Source organism: Apteryx rowi, unplaced genomic scaffold, assembly GCF_003343035.1.
Source record: "Apteryx rowi isolate R43461 unplaced genomic scaffold, aptRow1 scaffold_317, whole genome shotgun sequence".
NCBI lineage: Eukaryota > Metazoa > Chordata > Aves > Apterygiformes > Apterygidae > Apteryx > Apteryx rowi.
The window spans coordinates 168436-194996 of record NW_020449608.1 but is presented as its reverse complement, the minus strand read 5'-3'; the positions used below and the strand labels follow the sequence as shown (position 1 = coordinate 194996).

General features: G+C 40.3%; 1 protein-coding gene across 4 annotated transcripts; it reads left to right on the top strand.

Annotated features, from left to right (window-relative positions):
* The first annotated feature begins 373 nt into the window (after positions 1-373).
* RRP1B (ribosomal RNA processing 1B) lies at positions 374-26561 on the top strand. 4 transcript variants are annotated; one of them, XM_026070712.1, is made up of 17 exons: positions 478-565; positions 2701-2814; positions 5066-5148; positions 6082-6139; positions 6917-7002; positions 8098-8159; positions 11058-11187; positions 12708-12772; positions 13345-13508; positions 14130-14224; positions 15078-15175; positions 16019-16038; positions 16428-16553; positions 17342-18087; positions 20998-21144; positions 21932-21998; positions 23128-26561. In XM_026070712.1, the coding sequence occupies exons 3-17, from the start codon at positions 5119-5121 to the stop codon at positions 23316-23318; spliced, it is 2085 nt and encodes a 694-aa protein (XP_025926497.1). In that variant the 5' UTR covers positions 478-565; positions 2701-2814; positions 5066-5118; the 3' UTR covers positions 23319-26561. The 4 variants fall into 4 exon arrangements, with proteins under 4 accessions (XP_025926494.1, XP_025926495.1, XP_025926497.1 ...); XM_026070709.1 differs by lacking the exon at positions 2701-2814 and having other exon boundaries at positions 374-565; XM_026070710.1 differs by lacking the exon at positions 2701-2814 and having other exon boundaries at positions 433-565; positions 14133-14224.

Below are 26561 nucleotides of genomic sequence, written 5' to 3'. Positions count from 1 at the left end.
AGATGGCTGATCGTAGCTCGCCRTGAGCCTGCTCTGCATGTTTAAACACTGGATTTGGGGGGTGCCAGAAATACAAGCCTCGAAACTCCCTGGCGCGCGGGGCCCCTGGGTTGCCCGGCTTGCCCTGTGCACCACCAGACCTCCCGCCGGGCCTCCGGCGTGCGGGTCCCCCCCTCGCGCCAGAGCCCGGGCGAGCACCGGGACCTGGGACCTAGGCCCCGGCCCCGGCCCCGGTCCCCTCCCGCCGCGGCGCGCAGACGCGCACGGCGTGCGCCGGGGCCGCGGGTGACGCCATCGGGCGGCGCCCGGCGGGAGGGGAGGGGAGGGGAGGAGAGGCGGCCGTCGCCTCCGCCTCGGTCTCGGCCTCGGTCTCGGCCTCGGCCTCGGTCTCGGTCTCGGCCTCGGCCTCGGCCTCGGCGGGGCGCGGGGACCATGGCTCCCGCCGCGCTGCAGGCGCCCGAGATCCAGTTCGCGCAGCGGCTGGCCGCCAACGAGAAGCGCGTCCGCGACCGCGCCGTGAAGAAGCTGCGGAGCTACATCAGCGTCCGGACGCAGCGCCCGGCCGGTAGGGCCCGTCCTGCGGGCAGGGCCCGGCCCGGCCCGGCCCGGCCTGGTCTGGTCTGGGGGTGGCGGGGTGCGGGGCCGGGGCCGGGGGCGCTGCCCGGGGCCGGTGGTGCTGCAGGGGAAGCGGCGCCTGTTTGAAACGTGCCGGCATGGGCAGGGGGGGAAGCACGTGTGGAGGGAGGGCCGGGCGCTGCCTCCTGCCTTCCGGGGTCTGGTTTGTCACCACAGTGCCGCTAGTTTTCTTCTTCTTTTTTTTTTTTTGAACTTATCTTTTTTAACTTTTACGCGTGTATTTTATCACAGCAGGCATTTTCGGCGGTGAACCCGCAAGCGCCGAGTGCGTTATTACCGCCAGCCCCGAGCAGGGCAGGGACTTTCAGGTCCTCACTCACGCGGTTTCCCCGCGCTGGCCGCGGGCGGGCCGGCGGGCCCGGGGAGGACGGTTTGGCGGGGAGGGGAGTGTTGGTGGCGGCGTGGACGTCGCCAGGAGCAGAGCGATGCAGCTCAAGGCCACGCATTCACGGGAACAGGATGTAAATGCAGTGAGTTGATCCGGATTGAAACAATCCCGGTGCATGGAGTGGATAGCTTTATTCAGTGCTACACTGACTGGTGAGGCAGTGACTGCTTTTTTTTTTAGCTGGGATTCAGCAGCATTGCAGGGAATTGGGGGGGGGGAAGCTCAGAAAGGTTTTAGTGGTTGTTTAATTGCAAGAAATTCATAGTTACCTGTTAAGATTAGCCAGGTTGCCTGTTATCTCCATATCCGTGGTATCGATAGCATTATTATGGCAAGGTTTATTAGCTTTCGCATAGCTCTGTACTGCTGCCTTAGAACCAGGACAGCTTGGGTCTAGCTAGGCTTACTGGCCTTGGCCTGGCTAGTCTGAAGCACTCTGCAAAGTAGGATGCCTCCTATAGCAGGCTCATGAGGTCAGTCATAGCACTGTGTGAATGCATGGATCCAGATCAGTAAACTCTTCTTTTGCAGTGATAGGGAGCACAGCGTGGAGATGTCCAAGAGATTGAGCTTTCTGGTTTGTGTTCTTCAGCACACTGTGTTGCAGACTGGGTGCAATGTGGGAGTTGAACTGATTATGTGCATTTGCAGAGCACTGTGTCTGACCTAGTAAACCTTCCCACAGTATTTGGGAACGTGGTACTGAGATGTACACATACATGCTCTGTTAGATTTGCGGAAGCCAGCCTGGCACCCCWAGAGCTAAACTGAAACTAGAAGGCTGCTCGAACCCAAGTTAATTCCTTGCAAAGCCACTGGGGGCTATAGGTTATTTCCTCCCTTTGCCCTCTTCCCTTTCCAAATAATATTTGACCCATTGGCTGATCTCAGCCACATTTGACAGAGGCAAGAGTACATTAGAATAACCTTACTGGGTCAGGCCAGAGGACCAGTTAGTCCATTATCCCATATCTGACAGTAATCATAAATCTAGGGAATGTGTAGGGAATAGTAAGAGCCAGTAAAACATACATCATATTTCTCCCAAGCATTTTCTGAGCTTTCAGCTATTTTTGGTTCTGGAAAATTCCTAAGATGGGTGTGGCTTTTGCATATTCAATAGTGCTCTGTGCATCTCATTGCAAAGTGCAAGTGCGGATTCCTATATAAGTTTGTGGAAGTGGCCTGCCAGGTGGTGGGGAGAGTCCCTTTATAGGTATCCTAACTGAGGGAGAAGGTTGCAGTGTAAGCTAATGCCCTAACATACTGGGAAACCACCACTGGGAAATTGTCAGTTAGATCGTGAACTTTTTGCATATTAAAGTCTACTCACCATGAAATGCAAACGAGTAGGAAACCAGGGTGATTAATTTGCAGTGCTCCTAAATCTATTTGCTTTTATGTACACTTCAAACTAATATCATTAAAACAGTGGTTATCTTCTTTGGACTTGGGAAAGAAGCCCTATGTTCAGGAGAGAGGCTTTTTTTAAAGTAATCTTTGAATCAGCAGACTTATTTCTATGCAGCATTCTGCCAGAGGTGAGGTTCCCAAAATTAACATGAACAATCAAGGACATGTTACCGGTGACATTCACCTCAGTGAGATTTTTCATAACCCTTGGCAGGCTTTCTTCCTGCCTGTTCAGTATGGTCTGTGCTATGTTTGCATTATAGGTCATGTTGGGGAAACTTCTTTGAAGAGCTAAAGCCTCCTTGATTTTTAAACAAAAAGTTACATTCTGCAGAAAGCATAAAGCTACTGAAGCTCTGAAACCATTGTGTGTGCAGGTGAACTTGGATGAGTACATTTTTACTTAATCTGTTCCTTTTGTTTTTTTCTTGTTAACTCATTCTTCTAAAAATACTTACCTTGAAAAAGAAGCTATATTTGGCTGATAAGTGGAGGGTCACATTCTSTTGTATCTTTATAGAGGCATCAGTAAATGAACTGGTGAGAGAATAGTAACTGAAGAGCTTTAATAAAATAGGAAAGATCATTAGGTGTTTTCCTATTTGACAGGGCTGCATTTACTTGGGCCTAGATCCATAAAGGATATAAGTATGTCATTTCCACTGAAACGAGCCCTTGTAGATCTGACTCTTGGAGATTATCTAGAGTAGGAAAAACTGCAGCAGTTTTAACTATAGCAATGTCAAAATAGCATAATTCCCAAAGAAGAAAGATAGGAAGGCTTGAATTAGCATCGCATGTCTTCAGTGGTTGGTTGTAACATTGCTGATGCAAGCCCTCACTGGCTATAGATAGGAACAGAGTTACAATCCAAGTGTTAAAACCAGTATCTTTCTCAAAGTAGCTTTGAGCTAAAGAGGACCTTCAGTTTTGCATGGTATGGTTGCTAATATAATAGGTTGAGGTTATAAAATAACCCCACTTGAATGATTATTATTTGCCTGTTGGGGGTGGTGGCAGCAGGGCACAAAAAATGGAAAATAAAGTCTTGAAAGTACTTTTTGAGTGATTAGGATAAGAAACTTACTCTAGAACATTAGATCAGTGTCCTTTGCCAATTGGACAAAGGGCTGCCCTGGAAACTTTAAATAAATAAATAAAGCCTTCAGTGTATGAAAAATGACCCCGTGGAAGTCTGTGTTCCCTAGACAAGAAATCCTCTTCAGCCTTCTTTATAGACAGCAGCTGGCATCTTCTGGACATGAGCCTAATGCCTATATAGAGTTATGCTGTCTATGAAGTTAAGCCTTCCTCTTATTGCTACGTGTGTTGCACGTATAGCTGTTAATAAATTTTATTAATATTAAATCAGTGAATCAGATSTGCATAATGTTTAATCTTAAGTTCAACTTAGATTTATTAGTAATGTTATAATTAATACTTAAAGTACATATTACTTCCTATGTAGCATTTTGCATATTTCCTTTACCCGGTTTTACTTCCGGTCTTTTTAACTAAGCCTGATTGTAAGCTGTTAAAGCAACATATGTTTACGTTGTTTTTTTTTGTCTGAGTACAGAATGATGAAATAGTGATAACTGCTTGCAAATGACTTAGTCCCAGGAGGAGGTACTCAATTTAGACTTAGCAATAGGTCTTTTTTTTTTCTTGACTGGCAGACCCCTGATCATCTTGGAGCAAATTTCAGCTTACTGAAGATAGTTACCTTTTTTTAAATGATTTTCTTGAAATTACTTTAAAGTACTCAACAGGCCATTGTTTGAAAATAGCTTTAGTAGGTTATTGTGGCTACTTTATATGCTGYTATAATTTTACCTCTCAGAACTGTATTTGGCATTGTTAATACTCTAGTCTTTAAAACATTCTTCAGCAGCTGCTACTGATAGTAAAACTTTTATTTTCCATGTTAATCTTTCCTTCTCTAATGTACGATTTTTGACAAGAATGGAATTCTTACATTGGTAATACTGAAAAAAATATTTGCTGTTAAAATTGAGGTGATACCGTACCTCAAGGCTACCATTAATGAGAATATTTTCATTACAGATGCTTAGACTCTTTGATTATGCATCTTAATTTAATACAGAAGGAAGTTTGTTGATTTTCAGAAGTTTTATTTTGTCAGAAGATGCCCCTAGTAAAGGACAAGACTAGTAGTAAAGTGAGACTTTAAAAAAAAAAAGGGGAAAAAAAAGAAAGAGAAAGAAAAGGGGAAAAAAGGCATTGTTAAATCAGTTACTATCCCAGGATTGCACATGTCCTCTCATGTAAAACTAGATATGTTGCCCTCATTAAAAATAACGCTCTGACTTGGTGCTAAAAATATATCAGAGGAAACAAGGCTGAGCTAGCAGAGATTTATCAGAATTGCCTAGTGTTCATCTCATATGTGATTTCTTCAAAACCTTTGTTACTTATGATACAAGATAGATGCTTAAAGGCATGGGATCACTGAACTACACAAAGTAGCCTTCCAATCAGTCTTCTCACAGCCCAAGAGAGTAAAACAAAATGAAGAGGATAGCAGGAAATGGAGAGAACTGCTTGAAAATATATTGCTGGAAATGTGGGATTTGTCTTTTTATTCAGACTTCTTCTGCACCGTAGGTGGCTTCAGCCRGGAAGAACTGCTAAAAATATGGAAGGGACTGTTCTACTGTATGTGGATGCAAGATAAACCTCTGCTACAGGTATAATTGGTTTTATATTTGCCTGAGTGAGTCTCTTCTAGAATATACTGCAGAGACGTAGTAATTTAGAATGTTGAAAAAGACCTTAGTGAGTCTTGCTCAGTTTTTTTGCCTGTCACTCAGGTGTGACATGCATGAGAGAGGTGACTGTAACGCAGTGATCCTCACCACTGGAACAGAAGCCTGAATGGCATGGTGTTTGGAATCAGCCTTTCAAAGGAAGGGGGAGGTGTTTACCTTCCAAAACCAGAAGTGAGATATACATTGTTTTGCACATTGTTTTGATGGAATGGGAGCAATAATAACATGTTGCCCTCAACTGCACCTGCAGCATATGCTCAACCTTTAGTGAGCCTACTTTAAAAGTTTTTCACTTTCAAGAAAATGAAAGAACGTCAGTACGAAGAGTTTTGTAGTGCTTCATTTACTACCAACTTTTTGTGCCCTCTCCCAGTTTGTCACCCTACTTCAAAAGATACCAGTTCTGGAGTACAAAATTTTTCCAAATCTTAGCAGCCTCACTTAATCAGTTTTCAAATTGCTTGTCCRTTTGCTTGAACAAAGTTTATCTCATAAAAACCACAGAGAGCTCTACATATGAATAAGCTATATGTAAACAGTGCCGCTAAAGTTTTACATCATTTGTAAATTCAAATACATGGAGTTATTCTCCACCTAATTTATTTTTTTCCTGCCATCAAAAAGATGATTTGTGCAGAGATGAATGAACAGGGCTTCATACACTTGAATCTTCTTTTCCAACTAACCTGATCCCAGTGGAAGGATTGCTACAGTACTAAAGCAACTGTTCAGAAATAGTTTTAATTTTAGGGGGTGTTTTCTCACATTCATACTTCTTGGTTTTGGTTGTATGTTTGATGAGGAGACCAAGCTCTGAAACATGCTATACTAACTATATTTATTTGCATTTAGGAGGAACTAGCAAATAATATCTCACAGCTTATCCATGTGATTCAGAATACAGAGGCTCGTAAGTACTATTTCATTATCTGTTTTTTCTCAACATGCTTTTATGGTTGGAGGTTTTGAGTCCGCTGTCACAGTGCCAGAATAGAGACAGACAGATATGAGTGATTCTTTGTTTTTTCTTTGCTTGTTGTCAAACCAATACATGTGACTGCATTAAAGGAAGCATCTAGGCTCTGGTTCAGATGCAGTTTGTTTCTGGTTGTTGCAGGGTAAGGGTTGTGTCTCCAGCATGATAAAGCTCAGGCTTTGCAGGGTGGATAGCAGAGTAAAGTTGTCCCCTTACTTTCCCGATCTAGATTTGTTCTGTCTACTTCCTACTCAAAAACAACCTTGTTTGTTTAGGTGTTAAGCTCGTAGTGTTCAAATTGTGCTTCARATGTAGTGCTTAATCAATGCCAAAACTAGCATGGGTGAAATCAGTGCAGAATTGATGTGATGATCTACCTTGTGGAGATGTAATACCAAATATATACAAAGCTCAGTCTTGGTGATTTGTGTTACTTCAACTGTCCCTGTAATTACACTTGGTTTTGAAGGTAGCAGAGTGCCTTTTCTTACATTGTTCTGAAGTTTAATTAACCTGTCCTTGCAACTGTTTCAAGCATGTCTTCCCACACCTCTAGCTCAGTCCGTAGGCAAATCATTAGGGATATGTGGCTCTTTTCCAGGTTGAAGTTTTCCTGAGATTCTTTTATGTTAGCAAAAGAAACCTTTGTGCCAGGCATGTGGATTTGGTCATGACCTTTCTTATTTTGTTTGTTTTTTGGTTCTCTTATAGAACACCTGTTCATTCAGACCTTCTGGCAAACTATGAACCGTGAATGGAATGGGATAGACAGTCTGCGTCTTGATAAGTACTATATGGTAATGCTAACTCTTTTTTTAGATCTTTTCTGGTATAAATAGTGGTGGTGGGCTGGAAGGCAGTTTTGTCTGTACATGTGTTTATGTATATTGTAACAAAAGACTTGTAGCTATCTTCAAGACACATTGCAAGACATACTTGTTTTAAAAACTTTCATTCACCATCACAAATCTAAAATTCATTACAGTTTATGTCATGCTGCAAGTGATTTTTTTTTTTTTKTTGTTGCCTTGCTTCATACCATAGTGGTATTTCTCATTGCTTTCCATAGGGAAAACTTGGAAAGGAAGCTGATTTCATGCGTAAGTGCCCTTGCTGCATATGAATACGGTGTCATTGGACACTGCATCATCATCAATTATTTAGATCAGACTGTTTGCAGACTTTTTGATAGCTCTGATATAAAGTAATTGTCAGTAGAACCAAAACACTTCACCACTTAAGATCCACTTAAGATCCATTCAGCTTTCAGAATTCTTTCTGTAGGAAACACTATATTAAAAAAAGATAGTAAAACCAGTGAGAGAAAACTTAGAAGACCTGCCTTTTAAAATAACAAAATCAAGTTAATCTTTTTCTTTAAAAGAARTTAATTGCAGGTATCTTCACTGCTGTATTTTGTTTCTCAGTGTTAGCAGAAACCAAGTATTTCAAAAAGTGAAGTGTTTTGTGAGTCAGTTTAATGCAGCTATTTTATGTATGGCTGTCTCTTAGTGAAAGTTGCAGTTCATTTAGGCAAACGATTATTGTTATCTTCTGACAGGTATTGTTGTTTCCAGTTTCTTTAAATTGTGATTTTTGTAGATTTGGGAGCACTTAATGCAGAAATCGGGATGATGGGAGCGGGAAAAAGCTGTGTGATAGAGATGGTCTTTGATTTTGCTTGACTTGGGATATGATAATAGCACGTTGTCTTTTGAGCTTCACAGTGTCCTTCTGCCTGATGTGACAGACAAGTCTGTCAAAATATTCATGTAAGGAAGCTTTCCATCTTGTGCTTCAAAGATCTTTAGGAAGGAGTATATTCATATTACAGTCACAGTAACTCTTTTATCTGTTTTCATGAACATTTATAACAAATTCTGTATTTGCAGCTAATCCGTATGATCTTGAGGCAATCCTTCGAAGTGCTGAAAAGAAATGAATGGGAYGAAAGGTAAGTAGATTTCTGAATGTAATTGCACCATAAAGAAGCTGCACAATTTGCCTTTATCAGATATATTTTCATTTATTATGCCCTTTTTTTCTGTGGATGGTGCTGTCAGGAGGTCTTAACACAAAAGTTTATTTGCTGTCTGGATCATCACTTATGCTGTCTAATTGAAAAAGAAAGCAGATGTTACACTTTATTAAATTAATTATACACTACAATTGATAACTCTTACATTCACCTAAGCAATTAAGTGTGTGTTTCACAGTAAGGAATCTGAGAAAGCAATTTGTGCAAAACCTGAACATGGGAGCTTGTAATGTAGTATTCCAAGGAATCTTGAAATCTGAGATCTCCAAATGCATAATGGGGATTGCCAGATCTTAGTGACTTAGCTAGGAGAGCTACCAGTGGTATATCATCTGTAGACAGCTTAGACAGCAAATCTGCATCCCAGAACATACAGAAAAGAAATTTTTTGTGGTTGTATTGCTTTTTCTTGTCATCTGTGACTTGAGTATTTTACTGTGCTTAATCATGATGACTTGTGTTTTGATAAGACAGAACTGGSAGATGCTCCTTCATGGTAAACTGGCTTCCTATTAGTTGTCTTTGTCAGTGGTTTTGTTTGCATCTCTTCTGCGTGCTGTCAAATAGAAAGTAACTGCAGTCTTATTGCTCTTTCTAGAGCTCTGGTACTATTTCTAAGCTTGCTCTGCTTTTAAACTGATGAAGAGATTTAAGTCTTTAATTAAAAAGTGCTTGATAACCTAGTGGTAAGGTTATCCCTTTCTTGCCTTTTAGGATGTGGAATGCATATAGACTTATTTTCATGGAGACAGAAAGGAATGCAAAGTTGAAGTACATGCCATTCCCTCTGTTCTACTTAAATTCTGCATTCTTTGAACCATGCTCCAAGATATCAGAAAGAATTGGGCCTGTAACATGTTAACTTTGCAGATTCTTTAGAACATGTGTTCACAGCTGGACCTTYTCATGGCTAAAGTGCATCTTGTGTTTAGGCCAGACACACTATTTGGGACCTGTCCGTGCTTAAACACTGAGTCCGCATTGCACAAACCACTTCAAGCTTGTGAAATGTAGCAACTTCACTCTGGCCCATTAAATTCTTATATGTCTCTTCTTCTGTATGCCTTGGACAACAGCCTACAGACATCTCCTTTCTGCATCTTCCGTAGCCCAGCCAACATGACTCAGCACTCAGCTGAGACGGGCCATGAAGATGATTAAGGGACTGGAGAATCTCTCATATGAGGAACGGCTGAGAGAGCTGGGCCTGTTCAGCCTGGAGAAGAGAAGGCTTAGGGGGATCTTATCAGTGTTTGTAAATATCTGATGCRAGGATGTCAAGAGGATGGGGCTAGGCTCTTTTCAGTGGTGGCCAGTGACAAGATGAGAGGCAATGGGCACAAACTGAAACACAGAAAATTCCATCTGAACATAAGAAAAACTTCCTCACAGTGAGGGTGATTGAACACTAGAACAGGTTGCCCAGAGAGGTTGTGGAGTCTCCATCCTTGATGATACTCAAAATCCAACTGGGCACAGTCCTGGGCAGCCTGCTCTAGCTGATGCTGCTTGATCGGGGAGTTGGACCAGATGATCTCCAGAGGTCCCTCCCAACCCCAAATATCTTGTGATTCTGTGGGAGATGTCTGGTTCTTCAGTATACATTTGCTCCTCAYGTGACAATTCCAATTCTGCCAACTTACTCAAATTATTTTCTCTGTCATATGTGGTTCTGCGTTACCAGATGAGTGCAGGCAGAGTGTATGCAAATAAACTGCTGAAGTTACAGCAGCCTGTCTCTCTGTTGTTGAAGTTTTACTATGGCCCCTTGGAATCCTTTCTGGTACTAGCACTAGCTCCATCATGCTGAGGTTGTGACCTGTTTTAACATGGCTTAGTATAATGTCATACTCTTTTGAAGAGCCAAGTGCAGATGCATTTGCTTTTCCTGTTAGGGCCTGAGGTACACACAACTTAAATTCTGTATTAACCAAGTAGTTGGGCTTTTCATTTATTGTTGTATTTTAAGGTGGTTCTTTTTCTAGTAGTCTGTTCATATCCACGTGCTACAGCACAGTTYTCCGTCTCCTTTGAATCATCAACACTGATTGCCCTGGCTTCGTGGTGTTCTATTAAATACTCTTCCTTCCTTTTCTGTTCTCTTCTACTTCCTGTCCTGCTCTTTGAGCCACTCTGCCTGAAGAGCTCTAATCTCCGAGAGGGACTCCTATTGCTCTGGCCTTCTCCATTCTAGCTTCAGTGGAAGGATGGCCTAGAGCCCCTTAACCATGATGGGAATGCTTTGTTCTGTGGGACAGTGGGTAACATGCTTTAACGAAGGTAAAGTCTGCACAGTTGAAATGAGTTTGAGAAGGACTGATATTATAATTTAACCGCTGGGTGTGTGCCAAAAAGAAGATAATGTCATAAAATGGGAGGGTGGGGGGTGCTGCCCATCAGGATGAATGGGACAGCTGTGTCTTCAGGAATGCTCTGTTCAAATGGCAAAAGCCTTTTGCCTACCTGTCAATTATATGGCACAATTAAGTTCAGTCCAAATTAGAGTGTGAATTTTAAAACCATGCAACTTTAACTTAGCAGATTACCTGTGTAAAAAGTTGTTTTGAGTGGCTTGTCTGGTGTTATAAAATCATCTAGACTATGGGGACTTCTGACTACAGATGGATATTTTTTTAAGATGTGAAAATTGGTAGCTGAATTTGTTTGAACCTTGTCTTTATTTCTTGCAGGTGGTGAACAGCCATCTTAAAGAACTGCTAAAACTGTGAATGACTTGACTCTGTTTCTAAAGCGAACAGAACCTGAGCAATTGAACTGAAAATTTTGCCTTTTTTTTTTCTTTTTTTTTTTCAGTCTGATTGCACCATTCCTGCAACTGCTAATGAAAGAAGTTATGGACCCAGAAAGCGATGCTCCCAGTGGGATAAAGTTCCATTTCATTGATATCTACCTGGATGAATTGTCTAAAGTTGGTGCAAAGGAGGTTAGAACACACATTGTAATTCTCTTCCTGATTAATGTTAGATGTGGCATGCGTCATTTTGGAAGAAATATAATTTTTACATCATGTATGTTTAACAGTTTTAAATATAACGTAACTTTGGATAAGCATGAAGAAAGTGACTTATTACAATCTCTGCTTTCACTTTTGTCTGTCTGCTTTTTAAGTGTATATCTTAGCTTAGACAGTGAGAACATAAGTTTCCCATAAGGTCATGAGTATGGGTATGCTGATCCAAGTTGAGATTGGTAAAACTTTTCTTTTTTCTATTTCCATTCTCATTTGTTTGCTTCAATAAAGGGCTCAGACTCTTCCCTTGGGTGAACATGTTTGCCAGTCTTTGCTTTTGTGTTTTTTTGTTGTTTTTTTTTTTCTCTCCTTCAAAAAACTGACATCAAGCCTGCTCTTGGCTGATTCTAAAATAGAGGAAGAAAGTGAGTTTTCAGAGTTTTCAGTATCTGCTCACTGTTGCTTCAGACCTGTGCACTGAGCAAGTTACCCTTCATTCAGGTACTTATTTTGCTGATATGAAGATCTTGGTGCCATTTGTCTTTCTCTATTTTGAATTGCCATTAAATAGTTGCCCTTAATTTTGGCTGACCTTACAGTGCTGCAGAGTTCTGCAGCAACTCATAGCCTGTTGCTGTAGCTGTCACTGCTGAGTTTCTTCCAGAGAGTATTTCTTCTGTTACTCCACTAGAGTGAGCTGTCTGCTGCCCAGGTGTGCTTAGATGCAGGCTTCTGCTTGTTCTCTCCAGCTGTTTGAGAGTGGGACTGCCARCACATCTCCTAGCGATTGATGCAATCTCTAGCAAGAACTGTTGGCAGTTTTCCATTTATAATCTTTGCAGTCATTACTGCAAGTGGTCCTGCCCTGCAGTTTTTGTGGCTGTGGAGTGTGGGAGGAAAGGTGTCTGCGCAAAAGAAGTGTCCTTACCTGGAACCCTGATAGCTTCTGCAGCCCTGTAGTAATAGAAGATTTATGCCATGACTAAGCCACTCAGAGTGTTCCAGGGAATTTAGTCCCCCAGATTATTTTGAAATCCCAGCCTAYGCTCATAAGTTGAGTTTAGGAAAGGATCTTTAGTACTACTGTAGCTGACAGTATTTTGGTCCAAGTTGGCAGGTTAATAGAAACCCAGGTCTTATTCATGTCTGTGCTACAGGCCTTCTTTGTGAAAGAGTACCACATTATTTAAGCTTTCTCTGCCTCGCTTTTCCATATCTGAGATAAGAAGTTTCATTATATTTCTGTAGTCAGGAAATTAAATTTTTCAAAACAGTCAGCATTTTTATAATGCTTCTAGGGAAGATCTGGTGGGTATAGTAAGAGTGGTAAGCAGAAGTCACTGAACACTTATGTCAGCTGGAATGAGACAGTATGCTGCAAGATGTTGACGTAACTTCTCAGAGAAGATTCCCTTACACCAAATCTTCAAGGAATTTGAGTGGACCTGTAATATTTACTGTATTAATTATTTTTTTTCTTTCTAATCATACAGCTCACGGCTGACCAGAATCTAAAGTTCATTGAACCTTTCTGCAAAATTGCTGCCAAATCAAAGGAGTAAGTTTAGTGAAAGGGTAAATATTCTTAAGAATTAAGAAGTTCTGCATATACCTCTYCTTATGTTAATAAATGGATTGAAGAAGAGCCATAATATAACATCATAATGTAGAGAAAGCAGGAGGTTCTAATAACTATGTGAACAATCATTTGAAGATAATTTTTGTTTATCAAAGCTGTAGATAAACTTTGTAGATTTGTAAGAATCTTCTTAACCTCTGTTGGTTTGGTTTGTATTTTTTTAACATGCATAGGACAACTGAGTTTGTCAGTGTGTCTGTTGTTGCAGCTGTAATTCAGAGCAGCCTATAAACACAGTGAAACGTAAGAGGGGAACGTGGGCAGAACCACTGCTCAGCAGTGATTATTTGGATTTAAAGGACTGCTGTTTAGAAAGTAACAAGTTCACTTGTTACAGCTGGAAAACTCAGCTGGAAAACTAGATGCTCTCCCCCTTCCTTCCTTCTTTACTGCTTTCCCTTTGTCCTGAAACATCCAGTTTTTAAATGTGAGGAGGGAGGGCATGTATGTTTCTTCCTTTGCACTCTCATCCCTGTTCTCCTGTGATACAGTCATCGCCTGATGCATGCCGTGGCCAGTGGTATCTTTGAGGTCATTGTGGATCAGTCACCTTATGCCATTGAGGACCTAATGAAAGAATTGAGTAGCAGCAGTGATGAGGAGGATCTGTCTGAAGAAGAGGAACAAGGAAATGAAAAGGTGTTTACAACCAAAGGTGAGGAGGAAGTGATAGAAAATGAACCGGGGCTTTTTTAAATAGCCTTGTTTCTACTGGGCGGGATTCAAAAATCTGTTCTGTTTCTTTAAAAAAATGTTTCTGCTCCGAACCAGCCAAGCACATGTTCAAGGTAGTGTAGGGACAATTATGTTTTCTTCTTTTCCCCTCAGGTGTATTCATACAAAGCAAGTTCACAAGAACATGTTACAAAAGTCTTAGTGGTCTCTATAAAACCAGACAGTATCTGCTTTCTGTAGCAGTGCTGGATAATCCAGTCTGGCTTCTGGCTCTCAGATATCCAGGACTTTAAAAAAMACATGTTTTTGGCTTTCTAACAGAGTAGAAAAATGGGCTGGATGGGAGGGTTATGAATCCTGGTATACTCTGACACGGACGCAATTATTTTGAAGACCCCCCAGATAAGCCACAGTTGTGTATTGTATAATGGCCCTGAAAATAAATTGTTCTCAGTTTAATGGTGACATAAGTTAGCTAAAAGAGTTTAGCCTCAAGAGACAGTGTAAAGAAAAATACACCTGATGTTCTGTCTATCAGAGAACAGTGCTATCTCTGTTCTTACAAACTCAACATTAAAATTCATTCTCTTTTTTATAATAGCAGACAGAAGTTCGTTGAGAAAATCAGCACAGAGCTCTGAAAATTCAGAGAATGTTTATGAAAATGCTGATGACAGYATTGGACCTGTTCTTCAGGTTTGTGGCTTGCTTTCTTTGTTAATGGTACTCTCTCTCCTTTCTTTTTTTCTGTCCCTTTCATGAGATACAGAAATAAAGGGTGTTAATCAGACAATAAGATAGATAACACTATGAAATTTTAATCTCCTTCTGCCTTCATATAAAGTGGTATTTATGTAATATGTTCCTTGTGCGTAGTTTATAAGAAAACAAATCCCTGTCTAAATTCTGATTTCTTCTTTCTTTCCCCATACCTTTTTTTGCCCCACCGTCACTTCCTGCTTCAAGAAGTTCAAAAATGTATGACAAAAGCCAAGTCACGCTCTTGGTGGCCCAGCGGTCAGCATAAGTTTTCTTGACAATAACAGCARAAGTATTGGGTGATGGCATGCATAGGAGAGAAGGCAACGCATTGTAACTTGTATCTTCTGGATCCACTTACAGTGCAGTGGAGTGTTTTTGAGGGATCCACTGAGCAAACACACATTCAAGCAGATATGCTTCATGTTTCTTCTGTAGCTTCTAAGCAAGWATTAGGTCATGATATACTTTAAATTCGACATTTAACTGAATATTTGGGGGAGTTTTGACATTGGCTGGCTTCTCTGTTGAATGAGAATTCAAGTTAGTAATGTTTGGGAAAGCAATACTGAATTACACTGTTCTGTTAAATGAAGTAACTATCTGTAAAAGTCAGTATACGTGTGTGAAAGGGATGTAAATTTTGGCAGAAAACAAATATGGTGGGTTTAAAGTAAGTAGAATTATCAAAATACATATGCTATTTGAGATGTTTATAAAATTAGTTGCATTGCATTATCTTGCATGATAAGCTAACTAAGAGAAGCCATATCATACTTTCCTCCAACAGTTTGATTATAAAGCTGTTGCTGACAAACTCTTTGAATTGGCGAGCAAGAAAAATACACCTGCCTTTAACAGAAAGCGTCTGTACAAGCTGGTCAAAAAGTGAGTTCTTTTGAAATACACCTTGCATGTGCTGGCTTGTCCCAAGCAGCTTTGACTTCTTTTTCTGCTCACTCTCTTGTCCTGGTAATGTCAGGAAGTTTGAGAGAAGCTTTCTGGTCCTGTTCCAGCTATTAACTATCCAGTATGTTTGCTTAAAAATAAGCATTCCCTGTGAGAACAAGCTCTCTATCCTAGATGTTTACAGATCTGGTATGGGTAACTTTTTCTGTGGAATTCTGGAAACAATGCCAATTTTAGGTTTGTTCCATACACTGAGAACCATTTGGTCCTATCTACTTACAAGTGTTTAAAAATAAACCAGCCTCCGCATCTTCAACAGGCAAGCCACGCTTGCTGCCTTCCACAGGAGCAAGGAACTGTTGACTGTAGTATGTGGTGCACAATGACTGCTAGCTCAAGTACAGGTGGCATTGGGGCAGGCTTATCTCACAGCGCTGGATAACATGCATATGGTATCTGTAGCCTGTGCTACTGCTGCTTATTGGTACTAGACATTGCAGCTAGCTCAGGTACATCTACGCTGGGTAGATTTGTATCTCAGGATGCAACCTTAGACTGTGTGTGACACAAGTTGCAGATACGGGAGAAGTGTTGAATTGCTCTTTTCTCGAGACTGTTTCAGTGGTTTGGGTTGAGCTTTTGGGTTTTTGAGGCAGTTCTCTCCAGGAATGAGCTCCTTATAACTTCCTGTGTAAAATGTATTGTTCCTATTTTAACAAAAGCTTAAGTAGTACAGTGACACTGTGCTGCTAGTGTTATAATTGGTTCTAAAGCAGTAATACTGTTTTGTTTTTTCTTTTCTCTCTCCTGCCTTACCTCCAGGTTCCAGGATTTAGCGGAAGGTAAGGACTGAGCAGCATACAGAAACAACAGTTTCTTTTCATTAAAGGATACGTAATGCTCCCCATACAACGTGTATTGCAAATCTTTGTTGTTTTTTCTTTTAAGATGTGTTTTAAGGATATCAGGGGCTTTTTTCCAAACCTCACTAAGACACATCTTGCACATTCTTGTGGAGATGGTCAGATTCCCTTCACAATTCAAGCTACTCTGTACTTTGCCCTTAAATGAGAGATAATTGGTTTTACTCAAAAAAAGTAGGAATTACTTGTATTAGTWTCTACTGGGTTGAATATGGAGTTGATTTTCTTCCTGGGAGTTGTGCCGTATATGAACAGCAACATAGAAAATACCATTGGTTTTCAGATATTCTATCCTTTCTCCTCAACAGGAATCTTCCCCCAAGATATTCCCGAAGATGTTTCTACAGATGAAGATGATGATACGTTCAGTAGGGGAAAGCGAAAGAGAAAAACTCTCAAGCCTTTGGAGAAAAACAAGTTGGAAAAAGTAAAAGGTAAGACAAGGCCAATCTTTCAAGAGAGATGATCTGCAACCACTTGTGTAATTTGGCAATATATCAGATGTCAACTGTTTTAAAGAAAGCATAACCTGTTATTCCGGATGTGCTGTTTTCTGTCAAATAGCAGTGAAGATTAAATGTGAAATTAAGGTCTCTTTGAAAGTGATGGGAATCTTGTCACTGACTTTGAGGCAAGAATTGCCTCAGAAATGACAGTCAAAGGCAGAATTGGAAGCAGTTGTTTGCATTACTCCATCAAATAGTTACATTTACTATAGGTACACAGAAACACATCAGTCTCCTTGAAATAGAGTGACTGTTACAATATAGGAATTTGGGAGTGTTTCTGGAAAGGTGACTCAGAAAAGAGTTACTGAGAAGCACCTTTAAGGCTATCATGACTTTTACTGACATGGCATGAGCCCAGACATACCCAAAATATCTCACAAAACTACCGAACTCCTGAGTTGCCCTTCTGATTGACTTAACAAGTTGGTAATAACAGCTTTTTGTAGCAGTATCACTGTACAAAATAATGCTACCACAGGGAGTGGCTTAGATATCAGTTGTGGCAAGATAAGATCAGTAAAATACGAATTAGGCAAGGTTTGGGGGGGAATGCAAAGTTCTTAGCAGCTGTGATATTAAAACTGTTGCACTGGCTGATAGTGGGGAAAATGGTACATCTATTTAAAAAAAAAACTAGAATAGAACTCAATTGCTGCAAGTATCTTTGTCTTTCACATCTGCATTACATGGTGTTCTTTTCGGGGTGGGTTCAGAGAAGGATGATCAAGAGACATCAAGTGCAAAGGAGGCGTCAGTTCCCCAGAAGAAGAGAAAAAAAAGGAAAAAGAGGGACGGTCCAAGTGCTGATTCTAGCACAGCTGACGGAAATTGTGAGGAGGGGATAACTGAAACATCTGGATCTAACGTTTCCAACYGGGGAAGGGTGCCAGAAAATAACAAGGGAAGGAAGAAAAAGAAATCCCTAATAAACAAGACAAATGAGACCAGAAATGTAGCAACTGAGACCAGAGATGATCACGATATCTCTGCGCAGGACAGTCCGACTGACACAGAACAGAATAAAAAGATTCWGTTGAAGAAAATGAATGCAAAAGCGCAGAATGTTCCTGTAAAGCCAGTGTGTCAAAATGGACCAGCTAATGCCAGCGAGGCAGAGGATGCCAGCCCATCTGTCACACCGTTAACTCCTAAGRTTGTGAAAAAGAAACAGAAAGCAGGGACTGTCGTAATGAATGGTGATACCCTGTTGCAGCAGACTGACATGAAATCCAACRAGGAGAGCTTGCTGGGGACCCTGTCAGGAGACGTGGACTCTGAATCTGTACCCTCCAGAAAGGTCAAATTGAAGAAAAAAGCAAAACTAGGTGGTTTAGAAGGGACCAAGGTCTCCAGCCATAAAGCAGCAACCCTGAAAAAGAAGAGAAAAGTAAAAGAGATGCTAAGCTCTGTTGAAGCCAATGGAAATCTTGAGATTGCATGCAAGAAAAGCAGAAAGGGGGTAAGTAGATAGATCTGATTTTTCTCTGCTTTCCTTATGAACTGCCAGGTCAGTTTTCAAATTTGACTTCAGCTTTGTGAGTATGGGGCTTCATGAGCTGTTTGTGTGCTGATGTTATCCTGCAGTGTCACCARAAAAATGGACTCTCAGTTCCCCAAAAATTCATGCCCAAAGCCACATTTCTACACCCTCCTGGGCATGTGCCAGCTGCTCAGCCAAAAGAACTCATCTAGCTGAAACTATAGTTAGGGTGTGGGGYTTTTTTCCTGGGTTAATTTTTCATTTGTATTGGGTCTCTGAGCTCACTGCATGTTCACAAGGGCATGTGATGCAAGGATGGGAATGGGAAGATGGAACATCAGTTACTCCTTTTCAGCAGCAACACAGATTAGTATAAGTGCCTTGTGAAATTACCCTCTGTAATTTAAATAGTGACTTCTCTCGCTAGCTCACTTCTCCATCTTAAGGGAATTATTAATGCTGTCTGAGGGAAGTATTTGGGTGAAGAGGGAACAAAGAATATGGTATGGTGACCTTCAGTGGTTGTATGCTCACTTTTATGAATGCTCCAAATTCTTAGAAAGACAGCACTTTTTTGCTAGGAAGTTCTGATCGTAGTGTTCTTCATAAATTAATGTCTTGAAGTTTGGGAGCAAGCTATGTTTTTTCTCCCACCTGCCTAGCATACCCATTTTCTTCTTGGCAATGAGAAGCAGCAGCTTGGTTTTGCTCAGCAGTTTGCRCATCCAGAAAACATTTTGCATAGTGTATTTTTGTAGAGTGGCTGAGATGGAGAGTGCAGGGGTTCTTCCCTATCCTGCCGCTGAAATTCTTTTAATTTTACRTTTTCGGTGTATATATTTACCATAAAATGTTTAGGGAATCAGTTATTCTTGGAAGTCTTGCTGACATTCGCATGTTGGTGGAAAGAAGTTTCCTAAACCATAAATGAAGTGCTGTATACAAAACATCTCAATCTTCCTCTGACTGAAAAGTCAGATAGCAAAAGTATGTGTATGTAAGCAGCCAATCAACTCACCTCTGTTTGGCTTAGGTTTAAAACTATATGGCTAGGTAAGTAGTGCAGACTCTTATATCAACTTGATATAACCACTCGATCCTCCAAGGGTGAAAAATGCATTTTGAAACATTGCTCAGTGATATTAAAATAATTTTGTCATTTTTCTAGCTTTTGTAATAAAGCACTGAGAGGGAGAAACTCGAAACATTTCCCACCCCCCAGCAAGCGAACAGCCTTTTTCTCACTGCAAAGCTTCCAAAGTGCAAACTGTTTTGTTTCCTGTTGCCCAAATATCCCATGTTGCATATCTCTTCTTTCTTTATCTATAAAAGCTTAGTTTCTAAGAAATTATGATTATGCCACCCCCATCCCTGTTTGTAAAACTTGGCTGGAACTGGCCAGCAGATTCAAAGAACTATGGTAGGTTCAAGATCAAGTTCCTGCAAGCTTTGTGGCAAATCGGTTGTTGGAACAAATTAGCATAGCCACTGAGGGAAAGGCTGCTGCATGACCCCAACAGTTGTCTGTTGACTAGCTGGCCAGTAAGCACATAGGCTGGTGGACCAGTCTCTCTAGATGCAACTTCAAAGACATTACAGCATTCGCTGCCTCTTGCCCAGTCCAGGTAGCTGTGTATGTGTATGCATGTCTGTGTGTATGCRTGTGTGTTGGGGGTTGGAGACGTGGAGAAAAAGCTGGAAGTTATTTGAGTCAGAATGGGAATGAGAGTATTAGTGTAAGGAAAAAGTGAGCAGGGTAGAGGTTAGAACATACAAATATGGAGGAAATTAGTCTTTGCTAATTTTTCATTGCTTGAGAAATAATAATTTGTTTTATTTTCTGGTTTTAGTTATGTACTGTTGGTCTCTTGCCCAGAAAACATGTGGGGCATGTTTTGATTCTGGATTTCACAAGACAACACACCCACCCAAAGAATTAACTTCCAATATTGAGGAGGAGAAAAATCAGACATGTTCATCGTTATTTCACATTTGTCTCCAGAATTCAGGCTATGCTAAGGAAGTTAAGAGACTTGTGCCTTATTTAAAGCAGAAATGATTTTCAAATTGAAAGAATATGTATGCCTTGGACATTTTCCAAAGCATGGCTACAGGCTGCTTTAGGAATTTCTAATCTGTAGATTGCTGTAAAGCGTAGAACAACTTCCCTTCACGCTAGTCTGCAGACATCTGAGGGCCCACAGATCACAGGCTGGAAAGCTCTGGAGCAGTGTATTTCATTACTTGTGCTGCCAGTACAGGTCCTGAGAATTGTCTTGTGCTGGGGAAAAGAATTGTTTTAAATGACAATGCTCAGTACAAACTTGAGGAGAGGGCAGCAAACTGGCAGCAGTGCATGTTAGCTTGTTTTCTGAGAGTGTACACACACCTCATATTCCRCGTAACTTTTTTAAAGTCTCCTTCCCAGTCTAAAGCTGGATTTGTTCACCTGTCTTATCCATCCAGAGGTATTGCAGAAGAGATCTTGCCTAAAGGCAAGAAAAGAAACATCAGCACTTGCATGTAGGAGAGCTGGGATGATTATAAGGTGGCCTCATGCGCATGAAGAAAACAGCTGTTTGCCCTCTTGATTGGCCATGTAAATGTTCTACAGGCTCCTTCTTCCTTGCTTTGTGATGGCCTTCCTATTCCAGCACAGGAATAAATATGCTGGAATAGGAAGAAAAATAAATATGTGATTTCAGTCATGCTAACTTGCAAAATTAATTCCTAAGATTTAACCATGGAGATTAGCACATGTGAGTACCAGCTAGTTCTCAGCTGTGGTGAAGCCATGGATGGTAAGCTCTGAGCCTTAATCATTGTACTAGGTATAGCTAGCTGCTGTACTTTGTACTGAGAAGACTTCTTCCTTTTCTTCTTTTACAGGAAACCAGCACTACTCTATCACCATTAAAGAAAAAGAAAGCAAAAACAGGGAGTGATTTTGTGAAATTTGAAAAATCAACTTTACCAAAGCCAGTGTTCTTCAGGAAAGCCAAAGGCACCATCTCTTCCACCAGGACCTCCATGCAGGTAATGTGATCCCACAGATGGCAGCTGAAAGTTCACACCTGTAGGCAGAGTCTGGCTGCTGACCTCTTCTCTGCCGCAGCTGAGTGCATGGCCTCACTCATGCTCTCTTTTTCACTCTGTGCTAGTCTGCTAACACACACAGTTAAARCTGGAAATGCTGTTGCATTTCCTTGCAAACAGAGTCACACATGGCTCCAGAGTCTCAGAAAATAACCTGGAGACATCTTTAAAATCTCTTCTCCCCCTCCCCTCCTTTTAAAAATACCTTTCTGTTGAAGGGACACCATTCTGAAACTGCTCATTTCACAAAAAAACAAAAGGATAAAAAGATTTTTCATTCCTGCTAAGGGACTTTGAACTTCCATTTCTTCCCATTTGTGGAGAGTAGTAACAGTACAGGGCTTTCAAAAGACTACCCCCTTTTCTAAACCTTCCTAACATATAACACCTTTTCAAGCCCTCTTTGTGCTTTGAGGCATGAGTGCAGTCAAGCCAGTGTATTTAATACACTAATATCTTCTTGTTTGTTGTCGAATTACAAAATGACCTTAGGGAGAGTATGCAACTTCTCTACAAATGGAATGTGTTTGCTTTTGGCTAGAAAGACAGTGCTGCCCTTCCTTCTGGAAGGGCCAGTATGTCAGCACTAGAGGATTGGAGGGGGGTTCTAAATCAAGTGGAGAAAGTTAGGCTGCTTTACATCAGTTTTGATGGGGTGCAAGTAAAAGAACTCGTAGCATTGCTGCAGAAATCTAACTTTATTTGCTGTCTTTATTTTGCTTCATAGTTGAATAAGCTGCAATCATCTGGCTCCAAAAAAGTCACCTTTGGCTTGAATAAAAACATGACTGCTGGTGAGTCTAACACATCTGCGTGTCTTCACACACTTCTCTCTCATAGCATGAGGAAAGAGGAAGCTGTATACACTCACACACACATACTCTCCGTCTGTCTAAAACAGAATGATTCTGATACCTTTTGGTCACAATATTTGTATATAGTTTACAAACCATCCCCAAGTCTCAGTCCAGGGGAGACGCTGAAATTCAGGACATTCTTTTCAAAAGCGAGATATGCATGTTTCCAAGGTTTTTGCATTATTGACTCACAGATGGAGCCTTACAGATTGTCACTCTGTTGCATTGTGTTTTCAGGCTCTCCATCCTGAGCCTCTTGTTCTGCAGGGTGCCTTTTAGAGAAACACATGCACTTCACATTATTCACTGCTCAGATCTCTTTCCCAGCATAAAGGTGCTGATGTGATGATGATCTCAGGCTATATCATAGTGAAATTCCAGTTTTATTTTGACTGCTTCTGATTTATGATAGTAATGCRTAAATAAGTATCAGTCCCACTCTGGATCCCACATGTACGCAGATGGCGTTTTCCCTGTTAAACTTCTGTGCTATGGAGCAAGGCATTTATTTACTTCTTTTATTCATTTAGTTATTTTTTTCCTCTCTGAGGTGTGCTATAGGCCATATTCAAATGGAGAGTAGCGGGTTTTTGATATATATGTATACATTTATGTTAACATAACACATATAAAGAGAACAAAAGCACTTCTGTGCTAGTAGAGGTGATAACCATGAGTCTCTAGAACCATGCTGTTTAACAGTAAGAATAGAGCTGCCTCTTATCCATCATCTTCTTTCAAAAGAAAGCATGATGCTTGTCAGGATACCTAGAACACTTGTTTCTGAGGAGTAGGCCGAGTGTCTCCAGTGGTCTTTGAGACCTTGGGGAATGGTTCGCAGCCTCTCTATGGTTTGCAGCAGACCCCATTCTCAAAGGGACTCTGCTAAGAGATTCAGTATACCACCCCATATCCATTTTTCTCAGTATTTTAGGTTTCTGATCTTTAGTGATGGATTCAAAGATCCAAGGCAGATTTCCTGGTTTGGGCAATTCCACAATTCATTGATGGGTCCAATTATTCCAAGAATTGTATTTCTTTAACTTGTTTGCTTGTTTTTCAACAGAATTTAAAAAGACTGACAAAAGTATCTTAGTGAGCCCAGAAGGACCCTCCCGTGTGGCTTTCAATCCTGAACAGAAACCCCCTCATGGGGTGCTGAAGTCACCCACAGGTACCCCAGCAGGAGAGCCTCAAATGAAGAAACTGTTTACTATACCAGCTAAGAAGAGACCAACTGCTATGGACTTCTTTTAAACCAACAAAAGTGGCCTACTTTTGTACAGGACATTTCGCTAACTTAGAATATTCTCTGGAGGTATTTTGAACTTTTTTATTTTTTTAAGTTAATATGAATTGTATATACAAGGTTCTGATTGTGACCTGGTACACTGCTATTTTGACACCACTTCAGCTGTATCTTGAAATACTTGTTTTGTCTAAAAAAAGAAGCAAAAGAAAAGAAACATAATCCAATCTCTGCTCAGGTTTGGTCTACAAAAGGTATGGTCTCTGTCCATGTCATTCCCAAGAGGCTTGTTCATTTAATTAAAGAATTTTCAGGGTTAAATTGTTCTGGGGATTTTTTTTGAGCCAGTTTATGAAAACTTGCACTTCATGTGATTTAACTGTCTTTCATAGAATGGATATTAAAAAGAAAGAAGACGATGTAGATTTTAAACCTACTAGTTCATGTATTTTAAAATTTTATCGCATTGTTTTTCCCATGTCATCTTTGGCATCCTGTTATTCTTCTTCTGAAAATAGTGATTACCTAGTGTCTCAGGACAGCTGAACTTGGGTAGTTCTACAGATAGTATGGAAACATTTCCTGGGATAAGAAGTGCCTAGCTAGCTGCTCAGGTGATCACTGATACCAATATACCTTCACGGTTGGTTGCCTGCTGGTTGAGAACACACACACCCCACATTATTCTTAGCAACACAAGTGCCAAAGCTGACTTACACTTGTCATAATGTAAGCTGGCTTCTTCTCTATACTGTAACTGAAGTTATGCTCTCACRTAGGAGAAATCTTTGATATTTCCAGTAGGTCTTTTGCCCCTGCCCTATCCCCCCTGCTAATTTTCCTAAAGGTCTCACAAGAATCCTTTTTTTTTTCTTCTTCTTCTTCTTCTTTAGCAGCTGGTGTCACCACATTTTACCAGAGCTCAGATCTCATTCACTGGATGAACCTTTGATTGTAGTAAAGTGAACTAGACCAGTGTAGTGCAACTTTGGTTAGGATATACATCTCTCTAAAAGCTTCAGTGTCTCTGAATACAGGGTAAAACTTTACAGCCCAGACAGCTTGGTTTTGCTTTTCATGTAAAACCAGAAGAATTCTTTCTGCAACATTTCCTTGTATTAAGTTTTTATTTGGATATTTTATTACTGCTATGCATGGTTTGTTTTTACTTTGCTTCTTTGGTAAAGAATGAGATGTACTTCTGTAACAGGCCATTAATATATTCTGAGGGGAAACTGTGAGGAAGGGGAGAGCAAATGTAAGCAAAATCTTTTTTGATATGGTGTAGTAGGTACTTAAGACTTGCTTATGCCAATAAAACATTGGCTTTGCAGCAGATCTCTACATTAGAGCTCAGCCTCAAAGCACAACCTGGTGCCAGAACAAAGTTGTTCATGAAGCTTCCCACCGGTTACTTCTGGGATCCTATAAAAGGGAGTAGGCCTATATCATTATCTTCTCTTATGATAACGGGTAAATTATTTAACTACTTCATTCAGCAACATTAAAATCTGTAACATATTTATGTACTTACATATTATTTTTACCAGTCTTTGATGCCTACTGTCCTGTGCCAAATAGCTCAGCTGGATTGAAACTGCTCCTTCATAGTTCATCTAGAATGTCTTCAAAATACTTGTGTGCTTGCAGATTGCTAACTGGTCTCAGTTGCTCAGTTCTAATCCATGACAGTTCTTCCACTGAGTTCACGACAGTCCTTGGCTTGTGTAACTGCCATGAGAGTGTTTAAAAAGTCATTTTGCCATTGTCATTGTTCATTCAAAATGAAGGACTGAATTTCAGTAGGTTTTGTTTCAGTTTGTATTGATTTGGCTGATCAGTAAAGAACTCTGGAGAATACATCTGATAAAATGAGTAATATTTGCTATTTGAGCAATTATTGTTATTTTTAAAAATCTCATTGTATATTAGCATAATTTTTTTTCTGACAAGAAAATGGTGAGTAGGATTTAACAAGGACTGTCCAATATGTTGTGCTGTTTATCTTGTATTGTGGGTAAGAAGTTTCTCGTGAAATATGCATAAAAGCATTTGAATGTGCATGGCTGTTAATGCATTATGTTGAAGATGCAGTATTCCTCCAAGGATAAAGATGCAAACAATCAGTAGGAGGATCTGGTGTGCATAGAGAAGTCCAGGATCAGGATGCATTGGGGTTGGTTTGGGGGATTTTGTTTGTTTGTTTGTTTTGCTGGGTTTTTTTGTTTTTTTGTTTTTTTTAAATAACCTGAAATGGAAATGTATTTAAATGGCTGTCTGGATCTTTTTCTATTGGTTGTGGATCCTTTGACCTATTGCTTGTCCAAATATTTTGTCACCCACAGTGCTATATGGAGCAGGCAGAAATGGCAGTCAGCGTTTCACTAAAATTTTAGTGATGTGATTGCTTTTGGGGATTCATGCATACCATGTCTGTGCCATGATACTGATGGAATGTTTTGTAAATATGCATGAGTAGTGTGTATTGTCTTCAGTGGTGTCTGGAATTTCATTCAGGACAATATTAAAAACAGAAACCCAACATTGTCAATGCAGTTTAATCTGCATTGTTGGATTAAATTGAGTAAATTACCCAGAACATTTGGGTAGTGAAAATTCCAGTAAACACTGAAGACAAAAAAAGGAGAARTAAATGCAACATCTGGGATACCTAGTGCACAGACACAATGGTACTGTAAGGAGAGAAGTATGTATAGGAAAAAAGAAAAGCTAATCTAACTGGTTTAATGTCACTTCACAGTTTTTTGGGTTTTTTTTCATAATTTTATTTCAACTCTGTAGCTGTCAATCACATTCAGAGTTAAATTAAGGGTGGAGTTGATGTGGCATACCTTTTAAAGGACAGTATTTTGTAATGGGTGTCTCTCTACATTTTTGTTATGAATCTGATCAACTTTGTACTTCTCAAACTCTAATAGTTTATAATTCTTTATAGCTTCAAGAGAACTCAAAAGCACAAAATCATTTCCTAGCAAGGAAAAGGGTTAAAATTATATTTAAAAATAAGGGGTATGCAAAATCTTTTATAGTCTATCAAAGCTTTGTGACTTGGAAAGCATCAAATGTCTTTTTTTGTCTTTTGTTTCCTGTGCTTTAGATTTAATTACAGGCAGAAAAAGAAAATCCACATGTTACTTTATGTACATCTGCAACAGCATTGTTAATACAAATATGGCATCTAAACATTAGATCATGTAGTCTAGTCCAATAAACCATCTTTGTGGACGTTG